We start from the raw sequence: 14,401 nt of genomic DNA on the forward strand, positions 1-14,401 counted from the left end.
GTTGCTAAACTACATTTTATATGGGCTGAGAGTTGGAAGACACCATATACAGAGACTTCAAACTCTCTCTGGAAGAGGCAGTTATAAATAAATGTATAAAAATAAGGGACCTTGGAAAACCATCTGCCTCACCCGCGCACCTGATGTAGAGTCTTTTTTATAGCACTCAAGAGAGACGGTTTTCCAGCCTCTGCTTGCACAGTCAATGGGGAAATACTTCTTTGTGAGGCATGCAATTATTAGAAAGTTCTTCCTATTCCAAGCTGAAATCCATTTTCTTATAACTTCTGTTGACGCTTTGGAACACAGTGGATTAACTGTCCTCTTCGACATATAGTCATAAGTACTGGATCTTTTAGCCACATCTTCTCTAGACCAAACAATGCTTCCCTTAGCTGTCTCTCCTTTAACAATTCTGTATTTCCCACAAACCTTTTATCTGCCCCAGGGTAACAGGCTCATATATAATAGTAACTCCAGATATTTTAAACTTCTTATACAAACTACTATCAAACTGGGCCTTTTCTATTGGCATTTGATCACTGGGCATAAATGTGGGAATTTACATTCATTCCTATTAAATGCCTTCTGCAGTTCTTTTTTTTTTTTTTTTTTAACATCTTACTAAATTATTTACTGCAAACTTGCCCCTCTATTACAACTTCTGCTAGTCTTCTACTCATTAACTAATATAAGACATTGAATATGAAGTGTCATACATATTGGATAAATTATTGGATGGATAAATGCAAATACATTGAAATTGTGTTTTAAAAATATTACAATAGAATATTATGCAATTCTTGAATACTTATTTTTCATATACTTAATATTGACTATTTTTCACAATTTGTAAATATAACAAGCAAATTTCTTTGTTCAAGTCACTCATAAAAAATATTGGCTAGAACAGGGTCCCCCACCACACACTAAGGACAAAAGGGATCCCTCAATCAAGCACTGTCAGTTACCAGGTGTGCATGTGTTACATACCCAGAAACCTGAAATATCACCCATCCAGGCTACAAATGGCCATCCTGGCTACAGGGTTTTCATGAACGGCTTTGTCAGAGGCATTGCGGAATTTATGTTCTAATTGGTACTGGCAAAGTTCCTGATCCCAAAAGGTTTAAGAGAGAAGAGGAAAACAATGTTTTCTTCTTTATGATAGTTGATTTTGGGTGTCAACTTGACTGCGGTAAGGGAGACCCCAACAGCTAGTAAAACATGATTTATTTTCAGTGCTTCAGCAGGCACTGAGCTCAGCCTTCTTCTCAGAGGGAAATCCAGGTGGTGTGGCATTTGATTAGAGTGACCGGACTGTGCCGGGTGAGTTGGTGAGGGTGTTTCTAGAGGAGACTGGCATGTGAGTTGGTGGGCAGAGTGGGGAAGATCCGCCCTCAAGGTGGGCGCACACCTCCAACTGGCTGGGGGCCTGGATGGAACATAAAGGCAGAGAAGGGTGAATTCTCTCCCTCTCCTTCCCAGAGCCAGATGCCCTTCTTCGCCTGTCTCTGGATGTCAACTCCAGATTCTCTGGCCTATGCACTCTGGGACTTATACCATTGGTTCCCCAGGTCGCAAGTCTTTGACCTCCAACTGAGAGTTACATCATTGGCTTCCCTGGTTCTGAGGCCTTCACACTTGGACTAAACCATGTTGCTGGCTTTCCCAGTTCTCCCATTTGCAGATGGCCTGTAGTGGGACTTCTCAACTCCACAATCAAGTAGGCCAGTTTCCCTAACAAATCCCCCCTTTCCCCCGCCCCCGCTTTTTTTTTTTTTCCTCTGAGATGGAGTCTTGCTCTGTCGCCGAGGCGGGAGTGCAGTGGCGTGATCTCGGCACACCACAACCTCTGCCTGCTGGGCTCAAGCCATCCTCCCACCTCAGCCTCCCAAGTAGCTGGGACCTCAGGTGCGCACCACCAGGCCCGGCTAATTTTTGTATTTTTAGTAGAGACGGGGTTTTGCCAGGTTGCCCAGGCTGGTCTCGAATTCTGGAGCTTAAGCAATCCACCCATCTCAGCCTCCCAAAGTGTTGGGATTATAGGCGTGAGCCACTGCGCCTGGCCTATTTATTTTATTTTATAATTTCAACTTTCATTTTAGATTCAGAGGTAGAGTTTCTTAATTTAAATTATCCATGTGAATGCATCCCTTTTTGGGAGACTGTCATAAATAACCAAAGATTATATATGTTTGAAATAGTAGCTTCATTATGTTAAACTTGTTATAACTATTTACCCCATACAGGGAACTTACTTTTATGCTTTGGGTAGATAACATCAAAGCCAGGCAAAGGCATTACTACATCATGGATAGAGTAATTATTAACATCATCTTCCTCAATATAGGAGGCTGTGGCTGTAAATTCACAAGTGAACAACAAATTAAGAAAATAGGCAATATTGTTATGAACTCAGTCTTCTAAAATTATACACATCTAAGCAAGTCAGAAGTACAAGTTGGTACAGATTCAGTGGCCTAGAAAGCTTAAAGAAATTATGCTGGGCACGGTGGCTCACTTGGCTGCTGTAATCCCAGTACTTTGGGAGGTCAAGGTGGGTGGATCACCTGAGGTTGGGAGTTCAGGACCAGCCTGACCAACATGGAGAAACCACGTCTCTACTAAAAATACTAAAATTAGCCAGGCGTGGTGGCACATGCCTGTAATCCCAGCTACTCGGGAGGCTGAGACAGGAGAATTGCTTGAACCTGGGAGGCGGAGGTTGCGGTGAGCTGAGATCATGCCGTTGCACTCCAGCCTGGGCGACAAGAGTAAAACTCCTCTCCAAAAAAAAAAAAAAAAAAGAAATTAGGCTGGGGCCAGGAGCAGCGGCTCATGCCTGTAATCCTAGCACTCTGGGATGCTGAGGTGGGTGGACTGCTTGAGCCCAGGAGATGCAGACCAGCCTGGACAACATGGAGAAACTCCATATCTATAAAAAATATAAAAATTAGCTGGGTGTCGTGGCAAACACCTGTAGTCCCAGCTACTCGGGAGGCTAAGGCAGAAGGATCACTTGAGTCTGGCAAATTGAGGCTGCAGTGAGCTGTGACTGCACCACTGTGCTCCAGTCTGGGTGTTGGAGTGAGACTCTGTCTCAAAGGAAAAAAAAAAAAGAAGTTAAGTTTGGATATATATCCTTCCGTCTTTTCCACTCTACCCAAGAAATAAAAATCAAGGATTTAGAATAAGTAAAAGAAATTGTTTTTTGTTTTTTGAGACAGGGTCTTGCTCTGCCACTCAGGCTAGAGTGCAGTGGTATGATTAAGGTTCACTGCAGCCTCAACCTCCTCGGCTCAAGTGATCCCCGTCTCAGCCTCCTGAGAAGCTGGGACTGTAAGTGTGTGCTACTATGCCTGGCTAGTTTTTTAATTTTTTGTAGAGATGGGTCTTACTTTGTTGCCCTGGCTGGTCTTCAACTCCTGGGCTCAAGTGATTCTGCTGCCCTGGCCTCCCAAAGTACTGAGATTATAGGTGTGAGCTACTCCACCAAATCTCAAGTAAAAATTTCAATAAAAATGGCCGGGCGCGGTGGCTCACGCCTGTAATCCCAGCACTTTGGGAGGCCGAGGCGGGCGGATCACGAGGTCAGGAGATCGAGACAATCCTGGCCAACATGGTGAAACCCCATTTCTACTAAAAATACAAAAATTAGCCGGGCGTGGTGGTGGCCGCCTGTAGTCCCAGCTACTAGGGAGGCTGAGGCAGGAGAATGGTGGGAACCTGGGAGGCGCAGCTTGCAGTGAGCCAAGATAGTGCCACAGCACTCCAGCCTGGGCAACACAGCGAGACTCCGTCTCAAAAAAAAAAAAAAAAAGAATTTCAATGAAAATTTAAAAACATTTATCACTGAGCTGCATCCACATTTTTTTCAACGCCTACTATTTAAAATCAGTTCCTCTATCCTTCCTAAATAACGTTAAGAAAACACTATGAAAAGCCACCATACTACAAAATCGTATTTGCAGTGGCATCATAAATGGATGCATTTCGCTAAAAAACAAACAAAAAAAAAAACCAAAAAAAAAAACAAACTTAGGAGGATGAAACACAGCAGCACCCAGGACATTAAAATATACTGGATGTGACCAACATGGCATGAGGGAATAAAGCTAAATCAGGAAAAATAATTTAAAATTTCTGAACAGAGTTAGAACCTTAGTGGGTTTATGGGGTCTGCCTGTAGATAAGCAGACCATGTATTCAGTTAATAGATGGTAGCCTAGTATGCCAGAGACACACATAAGAGTTTGGAATCAGACAGATTGAACTCTGAATCCCAGTTTTTTCTGTTTTTTTTTTAACTAGCTGTGGAACCTTGGGCAAGTGACTAAACCTCATCTGAAAAAGCAGAGAAAATACTTCACAGTAACACTGGGGCTTTAAAAGACACAGGTACAGGGCTTAGTGCCAAGGCCTGGCACACAGAATGGGCTTCATGGGGCCTGGCACACAGAATGGGCTTCACGGCAGATGGGGTATTAGGACTGTCTTGGGAACATTTTGGGCACAGCATATACTAAATGCCCATTCTATTTGAGTTTGAATAAACTCTTTTTTGTTGTTTTTGAGACAGAGTCTCCCACTGTCACCCAGGCTGGAGTGCAGTGGTGTGATCTCGGCTCACTGCAAGCTCCGCCTCCCGGGTTCATGCCATTCTCCTGCCTCAACCTCCTGAGTAGCTGGGACTACAGGCGCCCATGACCACACCCAGCTAATTTTTTTTGTATTTTTAGTACAGACGGGGTTTCACTGTGTTAGCCAAGATGGTCTCGATCTCCTGATTTTATGATCCGCCCGCCTTGGCCTCCCAAAGTGCTGGGATTATAGGCATGAGCCACTGTGCCTGGCAACTTGAAGAAACTCTTTAAGGCTGGCTAACAAGAAACATCCAGAGGTGTAATTTATTTGCTAGACCTAGAATGAAGTTTTGAAAGAGATTTCAGCCATCATTTAGCCCAAATACTATTTGAGTTGAGAGAAGGAAGGCCCAAAGAGAGGTGCTTACTTAGGCCAGGCACGGTGGCTCACACATGTAATCCCAGCACTTTGTGAGGCCAAGGTGGGCGGATCACCTGAGGTGGGGAGTTTGAGTTCGAGGTGCTTACTCAAACCAGATGTACATTTTTTCTTTAAAGATACAGATACAAACTAAACAATGTAAGTTTGCAAGGTCCCTTCATCTCAAGCTTACTAGACATTTTTTTTTTTTTTTTTTTTTAAGATGGAGTCTCACTGTGTCACCCAGGCTGGAGTGTAGTGGCACTATCTTGGCTCATTGCAATGTCTGCCTCCTGGGTTCAAGCGATTCTCCTGCCTCAGCCTCCCAAGTAGCTGGGATTACAGGCATGCACCACCACACCCAGTTAATTTTTGTATTTTCAGTAGAAAGAGGGTTTCTTCATATTGGCCAGACTGGTCTTGACCTCCTGACCTCAGGTGATCCACCCACCTTGGCCACCCAAAGTGTTAGGATTATGGGCATGTGCCACCACGCCTCGCCACATCTCTCTTTCTTAATTAGTAGCCAGGATGGACTTTAAAACCACTAGTGGCAACTAACTGAACCCTAGCTTGGTTGAGTAATGAAGACATTTGCCTTTTTACCTCCTTTGAGAACGAGGTCCCCCGGAACAGGTTTTAGTCCATAGTCTTCTATCCTCTTGCTTACCATGTTATTCCACACATAGCTTTGGTAGCTATGAATATACATTAAGCGATTATTTCTGGGTATCTGGAGGGAAGGAAAAAAAATAGGCAAGAAAACATATTCTAAATATAAAAAGTGCTGTACTTTTTTTTTGAGACGGGGTCTCGCTCTGTCGCCCAGGCTGGAGTGCAGTGGCACGATCTTGGCTCACTGAAGCCTCCACCTCTCAAGTTCAAGCAATTCTCCCACCTCAGCCTACCAAGTAGCTGGGATTACAGGGGTGCACCACCATGCCTAATTGTTGTATTTTTAGTAGAGTCGGGGTTTCACCATGTTGGCCAGGCTGGTCTCGAACTCCTGACCTCAGGTGATCCACCCAACTTGGCCTCCCAAAGTGCTGGGATTACAGGCGTGAGCCACTACACCCAGCCAAAACGTGCTGTACTTTCTAAGATACCTTGCTTGTTAGTGGTAATCCTAGTATAAGAAACTTCTACTGTATTTATTTATTTACTTTTATGTATTTATTTTTGAGGCAGGTTTTCATTCTGTCGCCCACACTGGAGTGCAGTGGTGTGATCATGGCTCACTGTAGCATCAAACTCCCAAGCTCAGGTGATTCTCCCACCTCAGCCTCTCGAGTAGCTGTGACTACAGGTGTGCACCACCATGCCAGGCTAGTTCTTTGAGTTTTCTTTCTAGAGACAGGGTTTTGCCATGTTGCCAAGGCTGGTCACAACTCCTAGGTTCAAGCAATCCACCAGCCTCAGCCTCCCAAAGTGCTGGGATTACAGGCATGAGCCACCGTGCCCAGCCAAAACTTCTACTTTAATCTCTCATTTTTTCTTTTTCTTTTTAATTTCTCATTTTTATTTTTTTTTCCTTCTACTTTAATCTCTCTTTTTTTTTTTTTTTTTTTTTGATATAAAGTCTCACTCCGTCACCTAGGCTGGAGTGCAATGACATGATCTCAGTTCACTGCAACTTCCGCCTCCCAGGTTCAAGTGATTCTCCCACCTCAGCCTTCTAAGTAGCTGGGACTACAGGTGCACACCACCATGTCCGGATAATCATTTTATTTATTTATTTTGAGACAGAGTCTTGCTTTGTTGCCCAGGCTGGAGTGCAATGGCGCGATCCCGGCTCAATGCAACCTCTGCCTCTTGGGTTCAAGCGATTCTCCTGCCTCAGTCTCTCAAATAGCTGGGATTACAGGCATCTGCCACTACGCCTGGCTATTTTTTGTATTTTTAGTAAAGACAGGGTTTCACCATGCTGGCCAGGCTGGTCTTGAACTCCAGACCTCAGGTGATCTTGGCCTCCCAAAGTGCCGGGATTACAGGCATGAGCCACCACACTGGGCCATAATATTTTAGGAAAAGTTTACGAATTTGTATCGGGCCACATTCAAAGTTGTCCTGGGCTGCATGTGGCCCGCAGGCTGCAGGTTGGACAAGCCTGCCTTACATCAATGGCACAGTCTTCAAACTTAAGGAATTTACACATCAATTTTCAAGCTAACAGTGCTTTTTCTCCCGTAATTCCATGGATAAAGAGAGAACCTAAATGACTGAACTGACAACTAATTCCATGCAGCAAGAATTCTGCTTTGTTTGTGCATCTAGGAAAAGTAAAACTTAGGTTTAAGGGTTAAACATTAACATTTGTTACGTTTAACTTTGTTGCCCAGGCTGGAGTGCATGGAGTCCTGGATTATACATATCCAAATACTGGTATAGGCTACTCTTGAATCACCGTGATGAAACCAGACTAAAATGCAACTATTTAGATTGCTTACTGTTCAACACTTTTACTAAGGCAGTTTACAGTTCTGGTGACGGAATGATCAAGAAATGACTATACGACAGATTCTCAAATACCAAGAGACTTAATTTAAACAGAATTTCCACTGAAGATTATGTTTTCCACATTGACGCTTTTCTTGTGCCCTCAATAAGTAATGCCCGCATCCACCCCCTCATCACCACTCAGGGTCCGAACAAAGATTACTCAGGTGAAATACCTCAGAGATCACCTAAGGATCCTTATTTACCTTCTGCTCTTTCAAAATTTAGTAAAATCTTTCAAGATGAAATTTAAAAAGCATTACAACACCTTGAGCCATTGCCTGACTTCACAAATTGCACTCACTATGCCAAATGCAGAGACTATATTCTTCATTCCATATTTTGAAAGTCCTCGAAGCAGCTGCCCTTCCACACACCTTTTGACAGGTAGTTTTCTGAGGGCAGCAGCTGGGTCTTTGGTCTTTGCCCATTCTTCTCTGCATTTAACCAAGTAGCCCTTTTCAGCTGTGGGGGAAAAAAGCTAGGGTTAAATGACTTACCCAATAGACAGACTTCCATAACTTAAAGTACACTTCACAAAGAACACAAAATTAGAAAATGTTATTTGAAATATAGGTGCTGTTTATAGCTTCCACTCATCTGAGGAAGTGTAAAGATGGGAAATATAGAAAGTTTACAGAACTATTTGACTTTGTCAACGTACGATCACCCTCAGGTCAAAAGTAAAAGCTATTTAACTGTAAATTATCATAGCTGATTCAACATGACAAAAACACGGTAGTACTTTCTTCTCTCTTTTTCCACTGTAATGTCAAGTTTAACGGGTTACTTTCCTTAAAATTAGATAATTTTATCTTTTTATAGTTTGCAAATGAATTACCCAAAGTGAGCATAAGTATTTTGACAATCAGTAGTTTAATCCTTTTCATTCAAGATGATTTTAGAGATACTTTTTGGAAAGTTTTGGTGACTTCTTCACACTACAAATCCTCAAGGTGTTTTTGCGAAGTTTTTATATTCCATTACACTATGTTTTAGTAAAATAACCACAAGTGAAATGTCTTAGATTCTTATACACTCAGATTTAGTGCGTGAAGAAAAACATACATATTCATTTAAAAAATATATTTGTATTCAGTTACGAATTAATACACTGAACAAGCTAAAGAGCTAAAATAGAGGTTGGGTGTGGTGGCTCACGCCTGTAATCCTAACACTCTGGGAGGCTGAGGTGGGCAGATCACCTGAGGTCAGGAGTTCGAGACCAGCCTGGCCAATATGGTGAAACCCTGTCTCTACTAAAAATACAAAATTAGCCAGGCATGGTGATGTATGCCTGTAATCCCAGCTACTCAGGAGGCTGAGGCAGGAGAATCACTTGAACCCAGGAGGCGGAGGTTGCAGTGAGCCGAGATCATGCCATTCACTCCAGCCTGGGAAACAAAACTCCAACTCAAAAAAAAAAAAGCTAAACTAGGATATAAATTATAAATCTTAAATATACACATAAAACTGTTGAAAAATATAAACTTACACTTTCATTGTAAAAACAAATAAAATACTGAAATAACAACCTCAATTTGCACAAATGCTTTTATTCAAAGCAATTTCATGAATACCTAGCCATACATTCTATTTATTTTCTTAACATGAATTTTATTCTCACCTCCAGAGCGGGGTTTCAATATTAAATCCATGACTTCTGTCCAGGAATTCTGTAGTATTGCTCTAAAATTAAATGACATTTACTTTACTAAATTTTGCATGAAGATAAACTTTATATGCACAAATCTTTGAAGAGTCAACAAATCATATTAACCATACACTGAAGCCTTGACCTCCCAGGCTCTAGTCTAGTGATTCTCCCACCTCAGCTTTCCCCCCATCCCGACAGACAGCGGGGACTACAGATGCACACCACCATACTTGGCTAAGTTTTTAACTTATTGTAGAGATGGGGTCTCACTATTGGTCTTAAACTTTTGGGCTCAAGTGATCTTCTCAGCTTGCTCCCAAAGTGTTGGGATTACAGGCATGAGCCACTACACCTAGTCCTACATTATCTTATTAAACTTAAAAGTAAGCAGAAAGTCTAGTATGATACACATTTCAAATGTAAAAGAACTTAAAGTGCCAAAAGAACTTTTAACAAAGAGAAAATGGAAAACACAATGCTTACCCGTAACATTTAATATCATTTCAGTTTAAAAATCTGATAATAGTATAAATACTACCTAGTCATGCTTTAAGTAGTTACACATGGTATTATTTATTTATTTATTGAGGTGGAGTCTCACTCTGTTGCCCAGGCTGGAGTGCAATGGTACAATCTCGGCTCACTACAACCTCCGCCTCCCGGATTCACGCCATTCTCCGGCCTCAGCCTCCTGAGTAGCTGGGACTACAGGTACCCGCCACCATGCCCAACTAATTTTTGTATATTTTTTAGTAGAGATGGGGTTTCACCATAGTGGTCAGGCTGGTCTGGAACTCCTGACCTTGTGACCCACCCGCCTTGGTCTCCCAAAGTGCTGTGATTACAGGCGTGAGCCACCGCGCCCAGCCCACATGGTATTATTCATATAAATCACAGTTAAGTCTTTACGTGTGAAAACTTGTTTGAAACTTCTCAAAAGATTTCTCCACGTTAATATCTTCTTGCCCAGGCAAATGGAAAGAATAAATACGATTTACTCTTCTTTATTATTCTTGTCAAAATGGAAATATCTATATATTTGATGATTATAAAAGTTACATGCTTTTTAAAATTTTTTTATTTGTTGAGACAGTCTCGCTCTGTCATCTAGGCTGGAATGCAGTGGCGTGATCTTGGCTTGCTGCAACCTCTGCCTCTTGGGCTTAAGCAACTCTCCTGCATCATCCTCCTGCGCAGCTGGGACTACAGGCTGCATCAGCATGCCCAGTTATTTATTTATTTTTTTTGAGATGGAGTCTCATTCTGCTGCCCAGGCTGGAGTGCACTGGCACGATCTCAGCTCACTGCAACTTCTGCCTCCCGGGTTCAAGCGATTCTTGTGCCTCAGTCTCCCAAGTAGCTGAGATTACAGGCTTGAGCCACCATGCCTGGCCAATTTTTGTATTTTTAGTAGAGATGGGGTTGTGCCATGTTGGCCAGGCTGGTCTTGAATTCTTGGCCTCACGTGATCCGCCCGCCTCGGCCTCCCAAAGTGCTGGGATTACAGGCACAAACCACTGTGCCTGGCCAATTTTTGTATTTTTAGTAGAGATGAGGTTTCACCGTGTTGGCCTGGATGGTCTCGAACTCCTAACCTCAAGTGATCAGCCCACCTTGGCCTCACAAAGTGCAGGGATTATAGGCATGAGCCACCATGCCTGGCCTATACATGCTTTCAAAAAACCGAACGGTACATAAGAAAGGTTATGTGTTATTCAATCTCTAGGAAATTAAGCACTGTTAACACTTATTTTTGTTGGCAAATCTTTAAGTGTATGTAATTCTTCCTTTAACTTTTACTATACTATTGCTGTACAGAAATTATATTTTGTGTATTATATCTATTTCTCATCTTGGAGTCATGTTTAGAAGGACCCTTCCCTATCAAAAGAATATAGGAATCCCCTTCTATTAATTTTTCTGTTTTTCCAGTTAATTATGGTTCTTTATTTTCACATTTAAGTTACACAATACTGGGCATTTCTGGATATTAAATTATCTAAAATGCTACTTGGTATCTATCGATGACATCACCTGGATTTTCAATCCAATAATGTAATTACATCAACAAATTTCCTATTGCTGGCCGCCTTCACAGTCCTGGAACAAGTCATGTTATATCAGTCCTTAAATATAGTCCTGGGGTGATAAATTACTTACTTGGATAATCTTTTAGCCAATACTGACAAAAAGAGTATAGTACTAATTGGTACTAGGGACTGGTCTGACAGATAGAATAGACACAGATTTTTTTTTTTTTGAGACGGAGTCTTGCTCTGTCCCCCAGGCTGGAGCGCAGTGGTGTGATCTCGGCTCACCGCAAGCTCCGCCTCCTGGGTTCACACCATTCTCCTGCTTCAGCCTCCTGAGTAGCTGGGACTACAGGCGCCCGCCACAGCACTCGGCTAATTTTTTGTATTTTTAGTAGAGACAGGGTTTTACCGTGGTCTCGATCTCTTGACCTTGTGATCTGCCCACCTCGGCCTCCCAAAGTGTTGGGATTACAGGCGTGAGCCACAGCGCCCGGCCAGACATAGATTTTTACACTAAAAAATCTTTGTTAGGCTGGGCGTGGTGGCTCACGCCTATATCTCAGCACTTTGGGAGGCTGAGGCAGGTGGATCGCAAGGTCAGGAGATCAAGACCATCCTGGTTAACCCGGTAAAACTCCATCTCTACTAAAAATACAAAAAAAATAGCTGGGCGTGGTGGCACGTACCTGTAGTCCCAGCTACTTGGGAGACTGAGGCAGGAGAACTGCTTAACCCAGGAGACGGAGTTCGCAGTGAGCCGAGATGGCGCCACTGCACTCCAGCCTGGGCAACGGAGCAAGACTGCATCTCAAAAACAAAACACAAAAAAAACAAAAAAAACCTTTGTTAAATATCAATTACAGCCTGCAGGCCCAATCTGGTTGTCCACCTAATTCTGTTGTTTTATTGGAAACCAGCCGTGCTCATCGCTTTGCATATTGTCCATGGCTGCTTTTGCAGTATAACTCCAGAGCTTAGCACCTGCAACAAACATTGAATGGCCCACAAAGCCTAAAATATTAACTAACTGTTCCTTTACAGAAAACCTTTGCCAACACTTGATATAACATATTAAACAGTTTCTTAACTGTAGGACTTTTCAATGCCTTTAAGATGCTACCATATACTGTAAAGGTTCAGTATACAATGCCATATTAAATATATACAGATTTGGTTTACAACAGGCCATATGATCTAGCACTCTACACATTAAGATATTTTGTATTTTTCTTTTCTTTTTTTTTTTTTTGAGATGGAGTCTCGCTCTGTCGCCCATGCTGGAGTGCAGTGGTACGATCTCGGCTCACTGCAAGCTCAGCCTCCTGGGTTCACACCATTCTCCTGCCTCAGCCTCCCAAGTAACTGGGACTACAGGTACCCGCGACCACGCTCAGCTAATTTTTTTGCATTTTTTTAGTAGAGACGGGGTTTCACTGTGTTAGCCAGGTCCACCCAGCCCCCTAACCCCTGGTAGCCACCATTCTACTTTCTGTCTATGGCTTTGACTACTCTAGGAACCTCATATAAGAGAAATCATACCATATTTGTTCTTTTGTTACTGGCTTATGTCAGGTAACATAGTTTCCAACACTTATCCATGTGATAGCATGTGTCAAAATTTCCCTCCTTTTGAATCGCTTGAGCCCGGGAGGTGGAAGTTACAGTGGGTCGAGATGGCGCCACTGTACTCCAGCCTAGGCGACAGAGCAAGACTCCATCTCAAAAAAAAAAAAAAAGGTCCCCCTTTGAAAGGCTTCCATATTCCATTGTATGTATGTGCCACATTTTGTTTGGATAAACACTTGGGTTGCTTGGGTAGCTCCTACTTTTTGGCTATTGTGAATGGTGCTATTATGAACATAGTGTACAAATATCTGGTGAGTTCCCACGTCATTTCTTTTGGGTATACACTGAGAAGTGGAATTGTTGGATCATAACGTAATTTATATTTTTTTCTTTTGAGACGGAGCCTTGCTCTGTCGCCAGGCTGGAGTGCAGTGGTGCCATCTCGGCTTACGGCAACCTCCACTTTCCGAGTTCAAGTGATTCTCCTGCCTACGCCTCCTGAGCAGCTGGGACTACAGGTGTGTGCCACCGTGCCCAGCTAAGTTTTGTATTTTTAGTAGGGACGGTTTTCACCATGTTGGTCAGGCTGGTCTCAATCTCTTGACCTCGTGATCCACCCGCCTCAGCGTCCTAAAGTGCTGGGATTACAGGCATGAGCCACCACATCCACCCTATATTTAATTTCTTAAAAAATCACTATACTGTTCTCCACAATGGCTATACTATTTTACACCCCCACCAGCAAAGCCCAGGTTTCTAATTTCTCTGTACCCTTACCAACACGTTATTTGTTGTTTTGTTTTGTGATAATAGCCTTCCCAATGGATATGAAGTGGTACCTCATGGTGATTTCTATTTGCTTCTCCCTAATGACTAGTGATGTTGAACACTAGTCTGTATGTCTTTGGAAACACATTTACTGAAATCCTTTGTCCATTTTTGAATTGGTTTTTCTTTGGTGGTTGTTGAGTTGTAGGAGTTCTTTATATATTCTACATTTAAGTATCTTATCAAATGTATGATTGAAATATTTTCTCCTGTGTGTTACCTTTTCATTCTGTTGATAGCGTCCTTTGATGCATGTTTTTAATTTTGATAAAGTCCAAACTTACCTATTTTTTCTTTTGTTTGTTGCCTGTGCTTTTGGTGTCATATCCAAGAAACCACTGACAAATCCAAGCATGAAGTTTTCGCCCATTTTCTTCTTCTAAGAGTTTGCGTAAGTGCAGCTCTTATGTTTAGATCTTTGGTCCATTTTGAGTTTATTTTATTTTATTATTATTTTTTTGAGACAGAGTTTCACTCTGTCGCCCAGGCTGGAGTGCAGTGGTGCAATCTTGGCTCACTGCAACCTCTGTCTCCCACGCTAAAGCAATTCTCCTGCCTCAGCCTCCCGAGTAGCTGAGATTACAGGTGTGCACATCACCACACTCAGATTATTTCTGTATTTTTAGTAGAGACGGGGTTTCACTATGTTGGCCAGGTTGATCTCGAACTCCTGACCTCAAGCGATCTGCCGCCCACCTCGGCCTCCCAAAGTGCTGGGATTATGGGAGTGAGCCACTGTGCCCGGCTCACTTTCTTTTTTTAAAAGTTTTTATTGAGGTATTCAATAATTCACATACCATGTAATTCACCCATG

At 42.5% G+C, this 14,401-nt stretch overlaps 1 protein-coding gene across 18 annotated transcripts in view; it reads right to left on the bottom strand.

Moving 5' to 3' along the window:
- Window positions 1-14,401, bottom strand: part of PUS7 (pseudouridine synthase 7) — a 67,409-nt gene that overhangs the window by 6,266 nt on the left and 46,742 nt on the right. For 11 of the 18 annotated variants that reach the window (XM_015447893.3, XM_045388633.2, XM_074035739.1 and 8 more), the window contains 4 exons: window positions 9,131-9,192; window positions 7,808-7,968; window positions 5,614-5,740; window positions 2,262-2,363 (listed from right to left, as the gene is read on the bottom strand). In XM_015447893.3, coding sequence (XP_015303379.3) covers window positions 2,262-2,363; window positions 5,614-5,740; window positions 7,808-7,968; window positions 9,131-9,192 — 452 coding nt within the window. The remainder of the gene's footprint in view (window positions 1-2,261; window positions 2,364-5,613; window positions 5,741-7,807; window positions 7,969-9,130; window positions 9,193-14,401) is intronic. The other 7 variants (XR_012432774.1, XR_012432776.1, XR_012432772.1 and 4 more) reach the window with 3 other exon arrangements.

Source organism: Macaca fascicularis, chromosome 3 (genome assembly GCF_037993035.2).
Source record: "Macaca fascicularis isolate 582-1 chromosome 3, T2T-MFA8v1.1".
NCBI classification, from domain to species: Eukaryota; Metazoa; Chordata; class Mammalia; order Primates; family Cercopithecidae; genus Macaca; species Macaca fascicularis.